The 24,748-nt window shown below is 38.4% G+C and overlaps 1 protein-coding gene across 1 annotated transcript; it reads right to left on the reverse strand.

Moving 5' to 3' along the window:
- Nucleotides 1-1,596: 1,596 nt before the first annotated feature.
- On the reverse strand, nucleotides 1,597-19,422 carry rpa2 (replication protein A2). Its single transcript, XM_039740329.1, has 10 exons — nucleotides 19,386-19,422; nucleotides 18,485-18,685; nucleotides 17,661-17,758; nucleotides 14,254-14,355; nucleotides 12,657-12,770; nucleotides 11,876-11,950; nucleotides 11,642-11,758; nucleotides 5,880-5,996; nucleotides 2,661-2,755; nucleotides 1,597-1,936 (listed from the first exon to the last, which is right to left on the reverse strand). The coding sequence occupies exons 2-10, from the start codon at nucleotides 18,498-18,500 to the stop codon at nucleotides 1,852-1,854; spliced, it is 819 nt and encodes a 272-aa protein (XP_039596263.1). The 5' UTR covers nucleotides 18,501-18,685; nucleotides 19,386-19,422; the 3' UTR covers nucleotides 1,597-1,851.
- Between the last annotated feature and the right edge of the window lie 5,326 nt (nucleotides 19,423-24,748).

A 24,748-nucleotide genomic window follows, 5' to 3' on the forward strand; every position in this document is an offset into this window, starting at 1 on the left:
AAGGGGAGATTTCAAGCATTTGCTTGCGTTGCCCATATTGTGGCTACGCCCTCAGCTTACAAATCATTTGGGTTTGTTTTGCTTATTTACCGGACACCATCTTCTCATTTCCCATTTAAAAGCAACAAAGATAGAATGCCCTTGATGACTAAACACTATAGAATAGTATTTTTTTTTTTTATTAAGTCCATCCATCCATCCAAGTCGCATACTGTTTAACTAGATTTCAGGAAAATTATTTTTCTCAGCATGGTAGAACACCGATTATTTTTTTCAATTTATGCAGCACTTCACCAACACTGCCCATAACTCTTAAAACTATGCTTTAACAACCCTTGAAGGTCCTTTTATCACATCTTCCCCTCTAATACCGCTTTTCTTTTTTTTTTGTTGGTGTTAGAAGGACAAGATTATGACCAATGTGGTGTAAATTAAACATGTGAAAACAATAATCCTTATTTAGTTGAATACTTTGCAAAGTGGCACACTGTAGTGCCAGTCAGAAAAACAGTATAGATTAAAACATTTCACAGATTGATAGATAGATAGATGATAGATAGATGATAGATAGATGGATAGGAAAGGCACTATATAATAGATTAGACAGACAGACAGACTTTATTAATCCCAACACAATATAAGTTTAGCCCCTTGGAAACTGAAACACTTGTATAATCTACATATATAAAATTATTTTCCACAAAAATGACCACAACAGTCAGGTTACACAGAGAAAGTGAGACAGAAGCAGATCGAGAGAGAAGGCTCGCTGATCAGCGTTTACCACAATCACAATTGAGGGCCTCACAAACACCCGAACAACATGCTGAACAGAATCGAATTTGACGGATGCAGTATTCACAGGCTACCATGTTAAACAGGCGTCAGGGTCTGTATATGGAGGGATTCAATTATAACATTGAAAAAGATTATTGCCTGCATCCAAAAGTTACAATAGGAGAAATGGACATCATGTGCGAGTACTGCCAAGCGCAGTGGGTTAAATTTGAATCAGGTGGAATGTGTTGTTCAGACGGCAAGGTGAAATTAACGCATTCAACCTGAACCATTGTTGTCTCTTACTTCTAGCGCAAATCCACATTCAACTCATTCTCTACAGAACATTAAGAAATACAATTCGTGTTTTCAGATCGTTTGGCACCACGGCTGCTACCGAGGAGTCTGGCTTTATGCCGACATTTAAAATACGGGGGAAAATCTATCATGGAATTGGGTCATTAATGCTGTTGCCTCATGAGAGCCACAAATTTTTCCCTTCCATTCAGTGAGCGAAGCCACTGGGTAATCTGCTAGTTATAAATAAATTTGACTTGAAATCAGTTTTGCTTTATAACATACATACATATAAATAAAACCATGCATCAACAGTGGAATATGTCCATTTTAGGTCTTATGCTAGGTGCGATAGTTTTCGATGAGCACCTTTTCTGAACAGACACACAGATTGTGCTTTTTTCAGCGTATGTACCATTTTGAGATAGAAAAACGGTAACCATTTTTCACCCTAGTCATCACTCCAAGACACTAAAAGCATTTTTTAAATATTATATAACAAAGGGGAAATCCAAAAATAAATATATTTCATAAGAAGATTTATTTAGTTCAACCCTACACATTTTTAGGAGTACAACCATAAAATGAAATGTCACTCAAAGTAGCTATTGCTAAAAAAAAAAAAAGTTTCCATTGTTCAGCAGTAATATTCCATTGTTCTTGACTTGGCGGGATTCTGGGTGGGATGACTATTTACATTTGGATTAATTGGCAAGGAGCAATCCTGTAGAAAATGCTTTTACACTTAGAAGGAGCCTGGAGATCATTTCCTTCTGGCTAATCACCATCTGTTGATTTGAAGTGATCTTCATCCACCGTGGAATAAATATGTCCTTCATTACTGAGGAACTCAACTGCATGCCTTTTAACAACAAAGGAAATTTATTCAATTAGAAAAAATAGTAACATAAAAAGCCATAAAACAAACATAACATGCAGCTACAATGAGAATATTTAAACAAATAATTATAGCACAATCTCTTAATTAACCTGTTTAACATTTGCAAAACACCTTGGCTTACAATTATTTTTAATGCAAGTTAATATTCTGATTTACCACAAATAATACATTATGCAGAAATAAACAATCAAATTATGTTCCTTTTTAACATTTCATTTAAATATAGGACTTATAGGACTGCAAATGCTCTTTCAGAAACTATGAACAAACATTAATCATAAAATGCTAAATTTATGAAGTAATCTGAAGTACATACTATAACTGCTGCAATCACTATATCAAGTCTATACAGAAAAGAACCAAATACTGACTTTTTTTAAATATTCACTAACAAGTGGCCAATTTGATGTTGTAAAGCAAAAGGTTAAATCAAAATGCAAACTAAACTACTGTAGACTACTTTATTAAAAATCTTAAATTTATATTTCACAAGAGCAAGCATGTGAAATATTTTTATTGTTGTATTTCTTTATGTAAAATATGGTTAATGCAAAAAAAAAAAAAAAAAAGATGAAAACCAATTACAAGACAAATATGGTTACTTTTTAAAATGGAGAGGTGAACAGAACATTAGACAGCAGTTTCCAAATTTAAGTCGGGTCTTAAATATTTATCAGAAACTCACTTTATGGCAGTCAAGTTCATTCCCTTAAGCTTGGTTTTTAGTTCATTAATGTGCATCCCTTGGGCATCCCGGCATGCTTTGATTAAATTCAGAACCTGAAAAAGAATCAAGACTAGGGCTGGGAATCGATTTTAAAAAAATAACTAATTAATTGCATTAATGTATGTAATTAATCGTGATTCATCATATTAAAACATGTCATTATAAAATTAATATATATATAATATATAAAATAATATATATCATGAAGTAAATTTAATGTATAATCAACACAAAGGAATTAAAAAATAATAATAGCTTAGTTTAAACTTAAACAATGGCCTTAAACCTGCTACTACTTGATCAAGTACAACCTCAATTTGAATGCTTTTCTAAAATGCAAACTGAAAAGAATGTAATAAGAGAAGGAGGCTAATATATTAATTATCAAACTATCATAACATATGAGACCCAGACATGTCAAAGTAAAAATGAAACGATTGAAACAACTGCTGAGGACTGACTTCATTTAAAGAATATGCAACTCTTGAATGGGCATACATTAAAACTTGTGTTAAAACTCTGTAAATATTCTCTTCAATTATTCAACACCATCAACCACTTGATAATTACACTCTACACCAGAGTTTTCAACTGGTGCACTGTGGAAATAACAGTATAATAACCCTGTGTCTTGACTTGAGAGAGACTCACTCTTCAAGTGGTCGAGACCCATCTGAGGATGACCAGACTACCTGGAAAAGCCGACATAAAAGCAGCTCTGTAATCGCTGTTTTACAGACAGTTTAGCAAGTATAGAAATGTAATGCTTTAGTGGTTGGTAGAATCGTTTTGTGCCTTGGGATTTTTTGGGTTAGAAAAAGTGTGCCACAACAGAAAAACGGTTGGAAAACACTGCTCTGCCTATACCTCTGCTCCTGGCACACTAGCTGCTATCTTGCTTAAATTGACACTGTGCATTACTTGGAGGATATATTGCATTCTTTGCATACATTAGTGAAGATACTGCAAACTGGAATAATGGATGGTGACAACCATTACACTTCTATTTCATACAATGCTGCCATTATATCAGGGCAGTCAGCACTGGAGAGTTAAATACAGAGATACTAGAGACTTATTGTGGTTTTAGTGCCATTCAAAGTTAACTTATATAATATTATATTGATTTGATCTTCTTACAGAAACGTGGCTCTCCCATTCTTCCCACTTTCCTGCACCTATGTCAATACAGTGGTGTGAAAAACTATTTGCCCCCTTCCTGATTTATTATTCTTTTGCATGTTTGTCACACAAAATCACCTAACTGTGGTGTATCACACCTGAGTTCAATTTCCGTTGCCACCCCCAGGCCTGATCACTGCCACACCTGTTTCAATCAAGAAAACACTTAAATAGGAGCTGCCTGACACAGAGAAGTAGACCAAAAGCACCTCAAAAGCTACACATCATGCCAAGATCCAAAGAAATTAAGGAACAAATGAGAACAGAAGTAATTGAGATCTATCAGACTGGTAAAGGTTATAAAGCCATTTCTAAAGCTTTGGGACTCCAGCGAACCACAGTGAGAGCCATTATCCACAAATGGCAAAAACATGGAACAGTGGTGAACCTTCCCAGGAGTGGCCGGCCAACCAAAATTACCCCAAGCGCAGAGACGACTCATCCGAGAGGTCACAAAAGACCCCAGGACAACGTCTAAAGAACTGCAGGCCTCACTTGCCCCAATTAAGGTCAGTGTTCACGACTCCACCATAAGAAAGAGACTGGGCAACAACGGCCTGCATGGCAGATTTCCAAAACGCAAACCACTGTTAAGCAAAAAGAACATTAGGGCTCGTCTCAATTTTGCTAAGAAACATCTCAATGATTGCCAAGACTTTTGGGAAAATACCTTGTGGACTGATGAGACAAAAGTTGAACTTTTTGGAAGGCAAATGTCCCGTTACATCTGGCATAAAAGGAACACAGCATTTCAGAAAAAGAACATCATACCAACAGTAAAATATGGTGGTGGTAGTGTGATGGTCTGGGGTTGTTTTGCTGCTTCAGGACCTGGAAGGCTTGCTGTGATAGATGGAACCATGAGTTCTACTGTCTACCAAAAAATCCTGAAGGAGAATGTCCGGCCATCTGTTCATCAACTCAAGCTGAAGCGATCTTGGGTGCTGCAACAGGACAATGACCCAAAACACACCAGCAAATCCACCTCTGAATGGCTGAAGAAAACCAAAATGACTTTGGAGTGGCCTAGTCAAAGTCCTGACCTGAATCCAATTGAGATGCTATGGCATGACCTTAAAAAGGCGGCTCATGCTAGAAAACCCTCAAATAAAGCTGAATTACAACAATTCTGCAAAGATGAGTGGGCCAAAATTCCTCCAGAGCGCTGTAAAAGACTCATTGCTGGTTATCGCAAACACTTGATTGCAGTTATTGCTGCTAAGGGTGGCCCAACCAGTTATTAGGTTCAGGGGGCAATTACTTTTTCACACAGGGCCATGTAGGTTTGGATTTTTTCTCCCTAAATAATAAAACCATCATTTAAAAACTGCATTTTGTGTTTACTTGTGTTATATTTGACTAATGGTTAAATGTGTTTGATGATCAGAAACATTTTGTGTGACAAACATGCAAAAGAATAAGAAATCAGGAAGGGGGCAAATAGTTTTTCACACCACTGTATATATAAATCAAGAAAACAGACACCAGTACTACAGTACGTGCTGACATGTGGCATAATGTCGTGAACCGCATAACCGCAAATGTTAAACCTTTAAATGAAAACTTTATTTCACAAACATTTTAAAAGGCATCATATAAATACAATACTGGATGTGTATGAAATTCTTTAGTTACTCACCTAACTTATTTGTATTATTGTTTTGTAATGTAAAAATATGCGTTAAACAGGCCGCATTGATTACAAAAATTAAAGTGTTAACTTTCCCAGGCCCAATTAAGACACTAAAATATTCTCTCTTTTAATGTGTAATATAAAACTTATGAACACCATAAAGGGACCACATCTTGGATTTAAAACAGAGAAGGCCAGCAGGATGAAAGCAGAGCAAATACAAAGATGTAAAAGATTTTACATTTATTTAAAAAAACAACAAGGAAAACGTCCTAGAAATAAATTGACTTTGACATCTGCATATTTAAAACATTCAGTGAAAAATCAAGATCTCCAAAAAACTATAAGGCACCTATACTCACTTGACTTTGGTGGGCTGTTAGGCCATTTATTGAGCTGTCAGCAGTCACCATGGAGCTGTTCCCCATACTGGTCATACCAGTACGAGCTGGTATGGCAATACTGTTATTACCACTAGTCTGCAAAATGAAAACAAATGACAGACAAGTTAAAGGTAATACACAAATGTAACTATTAATAAGTAATACTAACTATACAGTAAACAGCAAACATTCTGCACATATATTGACATGTAAATACAATTATTGCAAATTCATACAAAGTGATATTTTAAAATAGTAATACTTTCATTATACCATACACAACCTGAGAAAGACTTCAAAATATCCATGACAAGTGAAAGTACTTGCTTCATTTTCTCATAAAATTTATAAGACGTTTAATTAAAAAAAAGTGTGTGTGCTGAAATTGCCTTGTGTGCTTTCAATACACAAAAATATCTTCTACTCTACATCATCAAAATATGACAAAACTGAAGAATGTTCATTCCCAACAAATGTTGGTGTGTACATGTTAAATGACCCAAAATTGGATTAAGCAGATTAGAGAATGTTACGTCTAATGGAGGTTGGTTTCTGTTTAATACATCTTCAGTTCAGTGTGGTGGACTAATGCATTGGACTTTAAACAACAATGCTACTGGTTCAAGTCCCACCACCAATTTAATGTACAATATTGAAAAGGTAACTATGTGCCTGTGTTTTGGCTACTTAATATTGTAATTAATACATTATCTTTACGTATACCACTGTTGAACTGATTTTTTTTTTTATTTTTTTTTTTTTTTGTTAAAGTACCGTATGTGTAGCAGGAGTCTGAAAACGACCAGGACCTCATGATTTGTTGATGGTTTGGATATCACCATGCTTGTTCCTAATTTTACCTTGACAGAATCTGAATTTCCCCTTTAGTATATTGTAACAGTTTTCATCACTATACTTTATCAATACATTATGCACATGTATCAAGATTTTCTTTTTCCATTTTGCCAACTTTGGAATTCCCATCAGTGGGGGTGTAAATAAAAAAAAGCTAAATATTTCTAATTGGTATTTGCATAAAAAAAATGTAATATCTTCTACATTCCTACAAATGGCATCACTCAAATGTTACTACTGCTGGAAAGATTCCTATACCAATGCTCTGTTCATGTTTAAGTTAAGCCTGGGTTTATTTTAGTTTTCATCACATTACAGTGAACAAAAAAGCTTAATGTGAAACATGCAAACTCGAGAACTATGACAGTCTCTTCAACACCAGCTGACTGGAGCACATGAAAGCTTGTTTATACAATATTTAGAACTCCATTCTCACAGGTCAAAAAATCTCAGCTGAAATTGTGCGCTGAAATTCTTGTAAATTCCTGAAAATGCTAATGTCCTTAACACATATGTGGAAAAACAAAGTAAGATGGAAAGACAAAGCAAGATGTTTTTCCAAAATTTCTTTCTCTTGTTTAATTGACATGGAGAACTTTGATCAATATTCGAATACTGAGTAACTTTTAAAATGCTTTGCTTGTGTATTAGTTTATTAATGGATTATACAACTAAAACGTTAATGGTATGCATGAAACTCATCCCAGCATACATTTATGTAGCTCAAATAATTTTACAATAAATTAAAACAAACTTTCATCTAAAACATTCTAATGTCGCCCTTCAAGTGCTTCGGTCTGTAGGATGCACCTACAGATATACATTGTTATTTTTTCTAAATGTATATTATGTATTACCAGTCATTATTTCCCAACATTACTCTGGAGACTATTGATATTTCTGCAGTTTATTTCCACAAATACATAAAGGTCTGTGTGGGACACAAATGAATCAAGGGCTTCCCTATTATAGTAAGTGTAACTGAATAATACTCATACTGTGGCATCCTACACAAATCCCATCCCTAACATACTGTATATGTGAAGACAGCTTCTTAATTCTACACAGTTCCGTTTGAATGTAATCCTATTTTAATTTATTCTGTTAAGAACATGCATTTCAGAGCAAACCAACTGGTACATGAAAACAATGTTTTATCGATTACCATGTTAAACTACGTCTGAGCTGCCTAACTATGCATCATTTACAGTAAGGTTTAACAAGCAATGAAGTGTTTGAGCAGATGCTTCTGAATCCTGGGGAAAGTTTCATTAAGTTTTCCTTGTTTAATCAAACTACTACTAGCAAATCTGAATATTTTTGTTGTATCATAATGTTTGGGTCAGTATTTTAACTGTTGGTCAGTTACGACTTAATTAATGGATTTTGAAAAGTACAGTACAAACTAGACTTAAGGAAGATACTTTATTACATGTCTGCATGCAAGGCCTTTTTTCATTCTTTAAGTTGAGCAATAATCTAGCCATAATGTCTTCTGCACCTATCTTAAACTCATGGTTAATGTGACTATTTTGAAAAACACATTAGTGTTTCTGCTGTACTCACTTCTCCTTTTTTAAATGCAGACTAATACTTTTGGCTTACCACATACTTTGATCTGCTACATAGTTTCGGGAAATTCTTCATAAGACATAAATAAATTCAGAGACTACTTTTAAATATCAATAGTACAGCATGATTTTATTTGGTCTTTCTTGGGTCAGAAAGACCATCTAAAATATTCAGTAATGTTCCACTGAATCGCTTTTAATATTTCACAACTCATTTAAACAATAACAAAACACATTAATAAACTCTGGTTTCACAATAAAACAAACAGCTCAAAATATTATAGATGGTTTTTATATAATTCTTAACACTACTATCAACACGGCATATAAACTCAAGCAGGGGGTGAGCAACAGCTATTATACAAACAACACAGGCATCTAGAACTCTTATGAAAATCAGCTTTGCAACAACTACTGAAGCAAATGTATTATTTAAAATTTTGCAAACTTGTATCTAAATAGAGTCCAGTTTTAGAAACAATTCAGGGTAAAGGACAAAAATTCTACAATTATGAACAATCATAGTAGTAATTTAACACTTACTGACACACCAAAATCAAGCTTTAACACTCCTCTTTTATCTAAAGTTGTTTTGTTTTTTTTAACACTTCTCCCTCTGCCGTCTTCTCATATTCACTACATAAACACTCTTGTTCATAAAATGGGAAGCTTCCTTTTATGACCAGCTACTGTGAAACCTGCTGCAAACACAAAAAATCATAATACCACCAGCAGAATACTTTCAACTACTCTAGATGCCAAGAAGTAGGGACCGACATCCTGGTTGGCATAAAGGAAGGATTCCTACCCCGTCAGGAGGCCATTATGAAAGTACTGGGCAAACAGGCTCAATGGAAGCGGGAGGTGGCAGTGTTCCTCAGAACTAAAGTCGATTAGGGTACCCGGAAGGTGGCACTGGACTTGGGAGTCCGGATATCCAGCCCTGCTAGGGTCTTTGGGGACCGGTAGATGATATTACCAGGGAAGGACTACATTGGATTCTGCACAGCCTGGAAGTGCTCAGGATGATTTGGGCAGGGGATTGGAACACGTTCCCAGGTCAACTTCAAAAGAAACCCTGCTGCTCACTTTAACTGCGTCAGGAGGCAGTGGGCAACACTTTTTTGGAGGAGGAAGGAGAATTGTGTAAGGTGCATTTTGCTGTTGATTGTATGTGGAAGACGTTCTGTTGAATAAAAATTCTTTATTTGAATCTGGAAGTTTCCTGGGTATTGCTGTGTCTATGGTTTGGGGAACAGTGCTGCTCCCTGGTGATTACACTATCAAATTGACCAACATACCACCCATTATCACAATTTTAATTAGTTTTTTTTTGTTTTCTGTTTATTTAGGTTGTTATTTTCTAATAAGCATAATAGTTATAAGTGGCTGCAGCCATCCAGTGTAGTTTGCCTTGGCGTCTCTTTTGCTTGTCATTGTTATATTACAATTGATGGAGCAAACGCAGCTGAAAAAAAGAGTGACTAGGAAAAATGACAAAAGATTGAAGTGTTTAAAACTATGGTAAAAATGCAAGGAGATTTCAATTTTTTTTAAAATGTCATACAGAAGAGCATCTCATATTGATGCTATGTTCTGAATGCAGAAAAAAAGAAAACATGCTAATTAAACAACAATAGTTTAAAGGTAAAATGAGTCACTGATTGTGAACTTGAGTGTAACAAAAACCTGCAGCCAAACTGGACCACCAGGGCTGAACTAGAGAAAACTAATCCAACTCGGCTCATTTGCACTTGTGGATGCTCATCACGAAATATCTAATTTAATAAAATGTTTGGAAAGAAATGGAAGAGAAAAAAATAAAGCACTAAGAATTGGTAATCTGTTCCATTTCACAAATCAATTGGATGATAATCTCAGGAAACAGTAACCTAAAGTATAACAATGATTTGACAGGGCTTAATGAAAGCACCAACACGCCATAAAATTAAAGAGCAAGTTCTGTTATCAACAAATACTGGCATCTTTTTAAGAAAATGGGTAGAAACAAAACACCTGCAGGCACTGCAGCCATCTAATAACAAACTTGAGGACCCCCTATACTACCGTAGCAACTTTTACTTTAGGACTGCTTCTCCTTGCAATGCCTCTTTTTGCTTTGTGTGATCACCCTTTTCTTTCTCTCACCAATCACTTTTTCAAACTAGGTTTCTATCTAATGTAGTCTTAATTAGTTGCAATGCAAATCTCCTGTGGCCTTTGTAATCTTTTCGTCCTAACTTGCCAGTAGCACTTGCTCATTTGGCTACATCATTGTTGTTAGGATGCCTACTGTTACACCATCTTCATATCTCAGGTGTTATTTTGGATCTGTGATGAATAGTCTGTGGGGAAGGGCATTTTTTAAATAAATAATCGTGTCCTGTATACAGTAGTGTGCGGACTCAGAATCAGGTGTGGGTGTGCACAAGCGGTTGGGGTTCCTGGCGGATTGTACACACATGTGCAAATGCGAGTGTCAGTCAGGTGCCTCATTCCCTCCTTAAAGATAGTGGCACATCTCACCTGCAACTAATGAAGTTAGCGTAAGAGAAGCCTGAGAAAGAACACAGTGGAGTGGAGGTTAAAGGAAAGGACAGAGAAAAACGGAGGAGCGAGCAAGAGCTGGTGTGACCGGAGGAAGCTGGCTGATGGGAATGAAGCCCTGGGGATTGGGCATATGGCTGGTACTCAAAAGGGAGCCGAGGATGGCTCTGTCTGAGCAGCCTGGGAGCAGGAGAAACCAGCATACTCTGGAGGGACTCCCCCACAAGGCCTGGAAATGGCAGAGACACTCGAAAGGAGTAAGGCTAGGCAGCACCCCATGGAACGCAATAGGACTGGGAGTGGGGTCATGGGAAGGAATAAGGGTTGTCTGCGCCTGTTGGTTGACGTCTCTCCATGCTACGAGTCCTCAGTCTGAAACACTTCCATTAATTTTGACTTACATGAAATACTTTGTTTTGACTGAATCAGTATATTATTTATATTTTGACATTTTAGTTAAAATTTCCTCTATTTGTTTAAAAAATAATGCTCCAGGATTTCAATCAATGGCAGCAAAAAACTAAACTTCAAAAATATAAGAATTACAGTTTTTCCTACCCTGATCAAGTCATAGCCATATAAGGACTGGCTAATCACATTCTGAGTCTGCTAGCTTTTAATGTGTAATTTAATAACTATTACTCAAATTTCAGACATTGCATTTAAGATAAGTAAAAATGAGTGTGAAAGGAAGAACACCACATACACAGATATTTATCTTGTGAATAAGTTAAAGTATGCCAACGCTAAAATATTTTTGACACTTACCATACCCTGTGGCTTGCTGAGGATCATATGGGCTTGGACCACTTCCAAGATGTGTGAAATCAATTCATTCATATCCTCAAGAGGGGCAATTTTAAATGCCACAAGGCTTTTTTTACCCTAGAAAAATGAGAGTGCACAATATTTTAAAAGTTACTGTATTATATATAATATAAAAATATATATTTATAATATAAAATATTTTACATGGAAGGACATTTTCAAGCTGGTATTTACCTGAAATGAACGGAGATGCCCTGTAACTTTAACGTATGTTCCTGGAGGGATTACAATGCTTTCACTACCTGCTTCCTATTTGGAAATTAAGACAAAGGGCAAAAGTGAGAACAAACTGCATTACTGAAATGGGTTTAAGCTTTCCCTTGAAAAAATAATCATCAAGAATATGATTACAGATGACAATGCTCAGAGTCAAATGAAATGCTACATATTCATGTGTACAAAAACTGAAAGATCCTGATCAATAATAAATAACACTTTATTGATGTATTTAAATATGCATCCCACTTGAAAAGCTAAAATACAGTTTCAAGTTATGGAAGACTTCTTTTGCGCCAAAATATTTAAACGCTGTTGGAAAACTGGACCCTGCCATAAGCTTTTTAATGGCTTCTTCTTGTGTTGTGTCTCAAAGGGGTTTAACAGAGTACTTCAGCTTTTTCACATCCAAAAGTCTTTTAGTTTAGGTTAACAAGGTGTCACTGATTGCAAGCATGAACATAACATGCAACACCGTGGCAGTTCTTTCTGAGTTCTTTTCTGCCTTAAACCTGGCTCCCCGCAACCTCCACTGGATTGATAATTATTTCAAATGGAGAAAAGCTGCATAATAATTCTGTATTTATTTAAACCATTCTATGCTTGTCATGATGTTGAAAACAAAATATGGTTCTTCAGAGCTCTTTGGAGTTATTATCTTGAAACCGATTTCAAAATAAAATCCATTCTTCAAAACTAAGCAGCTAGTTATAAAATATGAATTTACATGCATACTTACATCAGTGTCCACCCACTGTCTGACATCCATCAGAGAACTGGTCATATCATCGACTTTGTACAGAATATTCGTTGGAGCTTTTTCCGCATTTCTTATTAGTCCCACAATGGATACCTGAGAGCAATTGGTATTGATAAAGCTGTTATTGATAGCACTGAAAGCACTGATAAAGTGTGCATATACTACACTAACCAGAGATAAAAGAATGTACGATGTCTATACCTTTCTAATTATGAAATTACAATGTCCAAATTAATATCAATGTGATCGTTTTGAACAAGCAAAGTTTGCAGAGCAGAGAAGGAATAATTAATTGTATATATTATATCAGAGCATAAACAGGCAGAAAGTTCCCCACAAATTCTTTTCAAGTGTAGCTCCATATCATATGACGTTGATGAAAAGGTACAATGTACACAAGCAGAAATGTAATGTAACAAACAATAAAGAACTTGTCGTGAAAGAGATCATACCAGTGCAGCTTACAACTGCCCAACAACTAAAAATTAGGAGGGAATTTATAGCATCGTTTTCATGAAGAATGATGTGATCTTAATGGACTATCTGATAAACAAATTACCACACATTTAAAAATAAACAACAAAATCAAAATTTGAACTTCAGTATGTCAGTGCCAAATTAATTAGTAAAGACAAAGATTAATCAGTAAGCTTTGTCTTCAATGCTGCATTTATAAAAAGGTTTTTAAGGCTGCTTTTGTAACGCACTTTTGTAATCAGGTCCATCAGATTTATGATTTGCTGTTTTGAGATTTATGTTTGAATCAGTGCAAGCAGGAAATATTAGCTGGTTAACAAAACATATGGAGAAGCAATATTTAAAAGACAAGTCAAATTAATGGGATGTCTGGCGATTATGGAATTTGTGAAACACCAACTTGGGTTTCATTTAGGAATGACTGTGTAAAGCAGATAGTATGAAATACGTCTGCATTGGTTTTCTTTCTAATCCCTAAAGACATGTATGTTAGGTTATTTGCTGCCTCTATATTACTGAACTATGACGAAGTGTGGGTGTGTGAGTGAGTATGCCCTACAGTGTATAAGTATGGTGATCAATGTTCCAACCTCTTATCCACCATTGCCGGGATAGGTAGTAGCTTCCCACGACTTTGAACTGGGTAAGTAGGTTAGAAAATGAATGGTCAGATGGATGGACTACTGTAGCCCTGCCAATTACATCCAAGGGAAAAATGCAAACATTCAATTCCCTTATTAGAGCAAATGATTTAACACATTACCTTTTTAATACTCTGTATTAAATGTGAGATGCTACAAAGTTAATAGCATTATAACTCCCATCTGATTTGTCCCACAACTGGACTCTAAAAGCATGCATGAATCATGCATATTTATTTCAGTACTCAGCCCAATGATGGGATAAAATTGTAAACAGTGACTGCTTTTTTGTCTTTAAAGAGAAGCAAATTATCTTGTTTAATTAAAAGCTAAAACATGCAGGATTTTGGCAAGATACCTGCAAATCCCTTTCTGAAATTGAAGTTCTAAAAATTTAAAAGTATATGAAGACAGTAAATGTCTGTCTTTTGAATGTACAAATTATACTGGGCACTGACCTGTGACAGTTCTACGTCTCCGATTCTGAACACCTCATCAACCTGGGACGCAGACAGCAACTGGGACACTGTGCAAGGGATAATTTGTTGTGCTCTGGAGCGCTAAAAAACAGAAGCAAGACAGATGATGTTTACGTAAACCTTCATAGTGGTTTAATTATAAAACATTACAATGGCAAAACATGTGGGTCACAAAAGACAAACAGTATTACAAAGTCATTTAAAAAAGATGGTCAACCGTCCATATTTACTGAATTACCGGTAATTAACTGGCAGTAAAAATGCAAATAAATAGGTTCTGACATATTCTGACTTGTATATAATTTTAAACAGACAACACAGTGATCATAAGGTTACGTTAACAAACCAAGACCTCATCTTCAGTACTGAAGTTTTGTTTCCTCTGAATGGAAGCTGCAAAAGTAGATCTGTATAACCTAAATTATGCAAAAATAAAATGCTGGAAATAGAGATGCAGAAATTGTAAAGAGGATTAATCAATCAATCAGCTATCATTATTACAGGAGTTTAAAAATATGGTAATGCTTTGTGTGTCCTGGGTAGTGTGGTGCTGCAGTGATTCTCAATTTTGTCTTAGACTCAGGAGATCTGGGTTTGATCCTACCTCAAACCCAGCCAAACTGTTAAAGTTTCTACATTCTCCCCACATCCATATAACTAAGCACATACTGCCTTTTCCTCACACATTCTCAAAAATGACTGTTGGGTAAACTGGCATCTCGGAGTAATTTCAATCTGTGCTCAGGTATACTTTGCAAAGGACTCTTATGCTATTCAGAGATGGTTCCCACCTTGCTCCAAGAATTGCTGTAACAGGTTACTACTTTTGTAACTAAAAAGGCTAATTAGATTTTTTTGATTAGTGTGTCTTTCACTGTAAAAAAGCAGGAATTTCCAGTTCTTTTAACTTGCTGTAGTTTAGTCTAGTCATAAATCTTTTCTAAAAGCATTTCATAATGCATTATTTTTCCAACTGATACAGCATGTAGTTTTTTTCCCCAAACTGTACGAGTACATTTCTTTAAAATCCCTTCAACTTTAAGTCTAAAAACTGGAAAACATCATTACAAGTTCAAAAGTAAGAGGCACAAAATTCCACTTTTTATATATACAGGTATGTGCCACTTAATGTTCACAAACCGTTCTATGAAGTATGACGCTATGCCATTCAGACATTGTGCAAACACTATATTACATAATGTACTTAGCAACGCTACATGGGATACTGTACCGTACCTGTTTTGACTAAACACACAAAAAAAAATGCTATAAAGAGTCAGAGATCTGAGATACACTAGGTGTTGCTGCCAACGAGTCGAAGCACACACTTTTATAAGTTATAGACTTTTTATTTTCAAGTAGGTAAAGCGCACAATAAAATAATGATTAAAAAGTATAGCAATTGCTTTGCATACAAGAGACATGAGACACACATGTTGCATGCACGAAGCTGCTGCGTTTGCTATGGCCAGTTATATCCCCTATGTCCCATTCTCCAGATTTCTGAACACTGAGGTGTATGAGATCGAACATAGCCCAAACTGACATTATTAGTTAGCATATAACTGTACATTTGTGAAACACTTAGCTAGCTTTCTAAGTGTCCCTTAAAATACAGACTTTTAGATTCTTTAACAGCTCCTCTGAATCTTAGTGGGCTAACTATATATCTAATTAATACGCAATGAATTCTGAGAGTCATTAAGCAAGTACAATGGTTCAGGGGGAACATCAGCAAGATCCAGAACCACTTATTCAAAATGTGTTTTTTAGCTAGCTAGAGTTATAGTGCTGGAAGCGTGTTAAAACTTTTAAGTATCATTATGATCATATCATAAGATATTGCACTTTAAACACTCTGTAAATGGATTGTGGAACACAGCAAAGTTATTCACTTTTATGTCTCCAGATGAGAAATCTTAATCAAGTGAAACATCAGTCCATAAAGGCCACACTCACATCCACAGTCAATACTTAAAATGATATGCATGCGTTTGTGACCTGGGAGGAAAATGGAACTCTTCAGAGAAAAACTACATGAACACAAAAAGTGTGCAAGTTTAAGTGACAGAGTCAGAAATCAAACCTAGCCCTGAACCTGTCTGACAAAAGTGTCTTCCATTGTATTAGCTATCTCTATTGCTTGCTCTCCCATCATTCTACTCTTTTTAGATTCCTCTACTTTCTCACTCTCTGTTCATCAACACTGCATTATTTTAATAGCAACAACAGCCGCCAAAGATCTTATAGCTTTCAGATGGAAAAACGCCGACCTTGTTACCTTCTCTGTCTGAAGATACTCTTTTTACAACCCAGCTCTGATAAAATCATCAGCCGTCTGGATCAACGGTGTATCAGCTCAAACTTAGCAAGTAGGAAGATACTATTACCATGATTAAGTCATTGATGACAGCGAACCTATAGTCCAACTTAATTTGTAAATTTTACTTTTCTCTCGCTCAGCCATACGTGTAGGCCTCCAGGTTTTTCCAGTGACCAGCTTGTTTTATTAATTTACTTTTAACTGTGTTATCTTTTGTATAACTTTGGGGTGGGTTGGAGGTTCGAATTTATATATGAAAATGTTTTACGTTGGTATACTCTTCCTCTTTTTGAAATTAAGTTAAAAAATGTAAAAAAAAAAAAAATCATCATGTTACCATGCCACCTCAAAAAACTGTGTAGAATAAGTATTTGGAAAATTATTCCCTACAATAATAATATATAATAATACAACAATAGAAACAATACTATAATTTTGATAAACATCACATACACTTGTGTATGCAGAACACACAGGTACAGTAACAGTAAACTGAAAGGTTGATTTATTATAAGCACAGCTTTCTTTGTTTGTTTGTTTAAAGGTCAGGTTTTCTGAAGTTGGTGGAATGGGCATTACCTCAAAGACGCCTTCACCATTTTACTCTTAGGCAGACACCCAATCAGCAAACATTGTATTGGCTAAAGCTATGGTCTTGAACATGAAAACATGCCAGCTCAGTTACTCTGTGACCCTAATCAAGTCACTTAGCTTTTTTATAAAAAAGATATCTTAACAGTTAGCTCCAAGCAAAAACATAATATCAATAACAATAATTATAGTAAAGTGATGAGGATTCCCAAACTTTACCTCACATGGCAAAGTCACCAAACCTGCAACTACCAACAAGAACCTCACAAAAATCCTCTCTAAAAAATACACATTGCCACATTCTCCTTTAGGGGAATTATTTAAAACCTATTTTAGGCCTTTCTAATATTGTTTCCCACCTCACATCTTGCGCAGGATACTGAGAATATTTAGCACTTTTTCTGGAGTACTGAATAGCATTACACACTTCTTTATAGTCCAGTTTAATTATTTCCCTCCAAGAAATACTCACCGATTTTTTTTCTCCTTGTGTTCCAGCTGGAGATCCGAATCCTCCGGGGGACTGTGTATAGCCTCCAGCCATCGATTCACTGTAGCCTCCACCAAAACCTTGGGTAGCCAAATACAAAAGTTATGGTGCTACTAATAAAAATAGGCTTTTTCCTCGTCAAATTACAGGCATTTTAATTCCTTACATCAGTCCTATTTCTTTCAATAAGCAAGTCTGGAAGTAAGGCTGTGTTTTCTGCAAAATAATGGAGGTGCCCCGCCTTGGATTAGTTCTTGTCTAGTACTTTAAAAGTGACCTCTTTAAAATGTAATACCCGTGACCTACAGCCAAATTCAGATTTTGTATACATTAGTAGTATCATAAAAAACACTTTGCTTGTTACTTAGTACACAAGTACCGTAAAGATCTTTTGTAAAGATGGCAACGATGCTCTTGTATTTCCTTTCTTTGATTCTTTATTTATTTTTGCTTATTACAGTTTACTAATTATTCACTCATGCAAACAAGGTTTAGTAATGTGCTTATTTATTTATCTGCCTAATTCCTGTATGGTTTAAGTGTATCTAGTTATGTAGATGACGCGGCCAAGGACCGTAATTAAGCTGGGATGAAGTAGTTATAAAGTATTTCGGTTTTGGTTATACCTCAATATGTATCGTCATACAGGTGATTTTAAGTTATCCTGGTATTAACACCCTTACAAAAAAAAAATTTACTTGTACAAATGACAAAGCCCCCGGTATCAAGATACTATTAATATTAGGAATATTAATACTAGGATATTAAGTAGCTATAAAAACTACTATAACTAAGTATACACTTACCTTCGCTGTTCCACATGTCTGGAATCAATGTGACCTCTCCACCTACTGTGTTCTGTGGATTATTTCTTCTTATTAAAAAGCGTCCAGTGTTTTCAAGTACACGTTGTTTGCAACTGCACTTTTTCCGCGCGCTCTGAGGCTGACAGACAGAACCGCCAAGAGACGCAGTCTGAACAGCTAGACCAATCACCGGCCACCATCCTGAACAGTAACAACCAATGAGAATTGTTTATGTGCCGCCATTTTTCTTCGTCATCAAATCGCGCGAACAAGGTTTGTTCGTAGTAGTAAAGGCCGATCTGTACTGTATATTTAGAAAAATTTGTTTTTTAGCTGAATCAGTTCCTCATCCACTAGTAAAAAAAACTGATCATGTTTCACGCGTTAGGAGCTGTTGTAGAAAATATTAAAGTACAGGTTATTTTGTATTTTAATGCATTTTATCTTTGACAGTAACACTAAAGTTGATTTGATGAGAGTAATATTTAGTGCGTCAAACTTGCATGGGTTAGCTAATAGCTGGTTTATCACAAAAAGTTAAAACTGAAACCAACAGCAAGCCGATGTTCTGTGTTTACGATGTTGTTTTATATGTCGCGTCTATCAGTCTATTTAATGAATCCTACCCTGTGTATGGTCTGAGAGACATCGCTGGGCTCAAGTAACGAATCAGACTGTCACAGAGCAAGTTTACACACGCACACACACCATGTTAAGAGTCGACCAGTTCAGGACTTAAAAATAATCGGAGCATGTAAGGAAAACTATCCGAACGTGAAGAATGTGACAGGACCACACACAAGAAAATCCAGTAAGGTAATTCAGAAAGATTATAAATGCCATAGTAAACTGGATTGACGATATTAAACAACAGTACCCCCAACAGATATGAGAGACTCACGTTTAGCCCCTGGTCCAGTATGAGACGCATTATTTGAGAGCCGGACTACGCTTCGCTGGGTATATTTTTAGTTACCAGAGAGACAGCTGGACTACATCGCAATGGTCGGCATATTAGGGAAAAAAAAAACGAGCAGAGGCCATCCTCACATTATCCAGCTAGGCACGCTCAAGCACGACATGGACCGAGGAAGGGTCAAAATGCTGACACAAGACCACAAAAGATGGAGACCCCTAGCACTCCAAATGCAGTGGAAAGAACTAAGACTAAGGTAAACACTATACAGTAAACGGTATACTTTTCAGGTACACTCATGTAAAAGATAAGTACACCCCTTTTTCATCAAATGTGGACAAGATTTGATCTTCATTTAAACAGTATATTTAAATAAAAGTGATGCAGCAATGAACATCTGACATTACTGTAATTTATTCAATGAAAAATGAACTGATATGCCATGGCCATCTGTGGAAAAAAACATTCTCGCCTTGACTGTAATACCTGATGCTGCCCCCCTCAAGTCGGTGTGTCCTGTAACTGCCTAGTAGTCTCTGACATTGACTGGATGGAAGTTTCTCCCTCTTCTCCATGCAGAATTCTTTCAGCTGTGTGATGTCTGAGAGGTGTCTTGTGTGCACTGCCCATTTCAAATCCCCCCACAGTATCTTGATGAGATTCAGAACTCTCCACTTATTTCTTTCAAGCCATTCCTTGGTACATTTAGGGTTATTGTCACATTAAGCTTCACTCTTCTGACAAATGACCATCAAGAACCCTGTAGTATAATAAGAAATTCCTAGTGGATTTTATGATGGTGGGCTGCCAAAGCCATTATGCAGCAAAGCAACCCCAAACAAGAACATTTCCACCAGCACACTTTACAGTTGGTATCATGTTCCTCTGGTCAAATACTGTCTTTGGGTTTTTGCCAAACATGTCTTATGTCTTCAACTCACACCTCCGGCAAAACTTCAACCACATCCCAAGAGAGGTGGGGGACATTAAGTCCGAATGGGCCATGGTCCGTGCCTTTATTGTTGAGGTGGCTGACCGGAGCTGTGGCCATAAGGTGGTCGGTGCCTGTCATGGCGGCAATCCCTGAACCCATTGGTGGACACCGGTGGTGAGGGATGCCGTCAAGCTGAAGAAGGAGTCCTACCGGACCCTTTTGTCCTGTGGGACTCTAGAGGCAGCTAATAGGTACCGGCAAGTCAAGCGGAATGTGGCTTCGGTGGTTGCTGAGGCAAAAACTCAGGCGTGGGAAGAGTTTGGTGAGGCCATGGAGAACAACTTTAGGACGGCTTTGAGGAGATTATGGTCCACCGTCCGGTGTCTCAGGTGGGGGAAGCAGTGCACTGTCAACACTGTATATGGTGGGGATAGTGCGCCGCTGACCTCAACTCGGGATGTTGTGGGTCGGTGGGTGGAGTACTTCGAAGACCTCCTCAATCCCACTAACATGCCTTCTAATGAGGAAGCAGAGTCCGGGGACTCGGAGGTGGACTCCCCCATCTCTGGAACTGAGGTCACTGAGGTGGTCAAAAAACTCCTTGGTGGCAGAGCTCTGGGAGTGGATGAGATACGCCCGGAGTTCCTCAAGGCTCTGGATGTTTTAGAACTACCTTGGTTGACACGTCTCTGCAACATCGCATGGACATCGGGGACAGTGCCTCTGGATTGGCAGACCAGGGTGGTGGTCTCCTCTTTAAGAAGGGGGACCGGAGGGTGTGTTCCAACTACAGAGGGATCACACTTCTCAGCCTCCCTGGAAAAGTCTATTCGGGGGTTCTGGAGAGGAGGGTCCGTCGGATAGTCGAACTTCGGATTCAGGAGGAACAGTGTGGTTTTCATCCTGGTCGCAGAACAGTGGACCAGCTCTACACCCTTAGCAGGGTTCTGGAGGGTGCATGGGAGTTTGCCCAACCAGTCTACATGTGTTTTGTGGATTTGGAAAAGGCGTTCGACCATGTCCCTCGGGGAATCCTGTGCGGGGTGCTCCGGGAGTATGGAGTACCGGTCCCCTGATAAAAGCTGTTCGGTCCCTGTACAACAGGTGTCAGAGCTTGGTCTGCATTGCCGGCAGTAAGTTGAACCCGTTTCCAGTGAGAGTTGGACTCCACCAGGCCTGCCCTTTGTCACCGATTCTGTTCATAACTTTTATGGACAGAATTTCTAAGTGCAGCCAGGGTGTTGAGGGGGTCCTGTTTGGTGGACTCAGGATTGGGTCACTGCTTTTTGCAGATGATGTTGTCCCATTTGCTTCATCAGGCCATGATCTTCAGCTCTCTCTGAATCGGTTCACAGCTGAGTGTGAAGCAGCTGGGATGGGAATCAGCACCTCCAAATCTGAGACCATAGTCCTCATCCGGAAATGGAGTGCCCTGTCAGGGTTGGGAGCGAGATCCTATCCCAAGTGGAGGAGTTCAAGTATCTCAGGGTCTTGTTCACGAGTGAGGGAAGAATGGAGCGTGAGATCGACAGGCAGATCGGTGCTGCATCCGCAGTGATGCGGGCTCTACATCGGTCTGTCGTGGTAAAAAAGAAGCTGAGCCGTAAACAAAAGCTCTCAATTTACCAGTCGATCTACGCTCCTTCCCTCACCTATGGTCATGAGCTATGGGTAGTGACCGAAAGAACGAGATCGCGAATATAAGCGGCTGAAATGAGTTTCCTCTGCAGGGTGTCTGGGCTTTCACTTAAAGATAGGGTGAGAAGCTCAGTCATCCGGGAGGGGTTCAGAGTAGAGCCGCTGCTCCTCCGCATCGAGAGGAGTCAGATGAGGTGGCTCGGGCATTTGATCAGGATGCCTCCTGGACGCCTCCCAGGCGAGGTGTTCTGGGCACATCCAACTGGGAGGAGGCCCTGGGAAAGACCCAGGACACGCTGGAGGGACTATGTCTCCCGGCTGGCCTGGGAACGTCTCGGGATTTCCCCGTAAGAGTTAGAAGAAGTGGCCGGGGAGAGGGAAGTCTGGGCATCTCTGCTCAAGCTGCTGCCCTCTCGACCCGACCTCGGATAAGCGGAAGAGGATTGATAGATGGATGATATGATACTGCAGTCAAAAAACTATCTTTGCCTCGTCTATCCAGAGCAAATTGTTCCAGAAGTCGCGGTCTTTGGCTAGGTGTTCATGGGCTAACTTTAGTCTTGCCCTGATATCTGTTTCTGTACAGCAAAGGTTTCCCCCTGACATACCTTCCATGTAGATCTGAATGGTGTAGCCTCTATCTAATAATGGTAAGACTTTGATATGGCAAGAGTTACCTGGAGATCCCCTGATTAAATTGTGGTCTGTAACTTCTCTTCTGTTCTCAGAAGATCGCTTGCAGTACCAATTTACTTGGACGAATGCCAGAGACATGCAGAGGGCCGAGGGGAGGGGGGCAGGGTCCTCCTCACTCACCCGCCAGACTCGGGGTATGTACCTTACCCCCGCTTAGCTAGCAAATGAGAAATCTGCTTAATGGATTTAGATTGGGTGTTTTTTTCTGAAATTTGCTTGAACATTCCAGTTGATTTTGAGACTTCTCTCATTGCACTAAGAATCATACTTTGCTTGCAGGAGCGATATATTCGCGCTAATGTGAGACAGAGGCTGCAGGCTGAGGGGAGGGTAAAGCATGACGTCAGGAGTAGAGAGCCGGGCAGGGCACGCCTCACTGTTCTGTTTCACTTCTACATGGGTAGAGCCGCAGGGGATGGCTAGTAACAACATATGTCAGTGGGTTGGGCATGAGCTCATGGGTGGGAATTCCAGGTCTTCAATAATGAAAGGAAACAAAAATTAACACAAATAACACTGTTCACTATTCTCTTTCTTCTTCTAATTTATAAATACAGATTAGCAGAGTTTTGTGGATTTCTGTCCCTAAATGAATGCCTGTCTTTGGTTGGTGGGCTGAATATATAGAAAAAAATCATGGAGCCTGCCCTTCCGAGCTGCATACAGAAATGAAGAGGTCGTTGGTGACAAGCGCCCCCTCTCACTCCGGGGTGGAATTGCTTACCTTGGCAGAGCCCTGAGAGTGCACAGGTGTGTGACACATAACATTCTTAAACCCACTTTACCTTATTTGTGTTCACTGGCTGCCACAATCAGCCCATAATAATGTTTTGTAAAGAACTTACAGCCACTTAGTGATTAATTGCAATCTAATAACTGTAAAAAGCAGTGTTATTGAATGAGCGGCACTATTAAATTTAGTATTCTGAAGACTTTCTCAGTGCCAAAGTGGTTTGTCAATCTGGCTAGGGGGCCACACTGGCCAATTTTTAGTTTTCAAATATGCCTAAAGTGGTGAGGAGAGCTATGCTTGCAAAATTTTATGCCAAGTCGGCTGAGTCTGAATTATCTGTTTATAATGTGTTGGTAAATGAAGTATGTGAGTCAAAATTACACTGCTTGCCAAATCATCCAAAGAGTTATAGAAACTTGTTTGATTTAACAATGTTGCCTGAGGATGATGCCGCCGTAATTGCCTGTCATACATTTCAGTTTTTGATGACATGACTGTCTAAAAGTGATCTTTATGAAAACACTATTAAAAAATGAGGTCAAAGTTCAGAGACCTTAAATATACAGCATACCATGACCTTCAGTTCCCATCTAACCCCACAGAGTTTGAGAGAATCAAAAAAAACTGAAGAAGTTATTAAAGCAGAACACTTCAAGAAAAAAAAGAAGAGATAACAAGAGCACCAAAAATGTAGCAATGGGCCCCGCTGGAGTGTCAATCAGAGACAGACAGAGAGACAGACGAGCAAAGACAACTTTTGCATGACTGGAGTCGCAAAAATCTAAATTTTTGCATAAAGAAGTACCAGAAGACTCAAACCAGCTGAGTAGTCTAACAATGCACAGGTTACCCTGTACACATAACTGTGGTAATGATGTGGGAAGTATGAGAGAAAATCTGACTCTGAGATCAGTCTTAATTAGTAGATGTCACTTTGTGTATCTGCTGTGATCCTGTTTCTCACATCTAAGAGATGTTTTTTTTTGTCAAAGTTTGACATATTGTTCTGTGTAGTGAGAAATGTGAATAACAATATAGTGTGAAGGACAGCCGGGTCCCATGCCTGGCAGGGACGCCCCTGCTGCTTATGTTCCGGGGGAGCCGCCATGGGCAGTCCAATACCTCCCCCGGGACGCTTGGTGGCAGCCTCCCCAACCACCCGCAGGGCTCCATGGGAGATGGAGTCCTCCACAGCTGGGTTGGGGCCCGGGGTGGCCGCTAGGGGGGGGGCTGTCTGCTTCCCACAGGCCGGCTGGACGAGTCTTCAGCCCCACCCGGAAGTGCAATTAGGACCAGGTGGTTAATCACCTGGAACACTTCCGAGTGGGCTATAAAAGGGCCCAGCCA

Source organism: Polypterus senegalus, chromosome 17 (genome assembly GCF_016835505.1).
Source record: "Polypterus senegalus isolate Bchr_013 chromosome 17, ASM1683550v1, whole genome shotgun sequence".
Lineage (NCBI taxonomy): Eukaryota > Metazoa > Chordata > Cladistia > Polypteriformes > Polypteridae > Polypterus > Polypterus senegalus.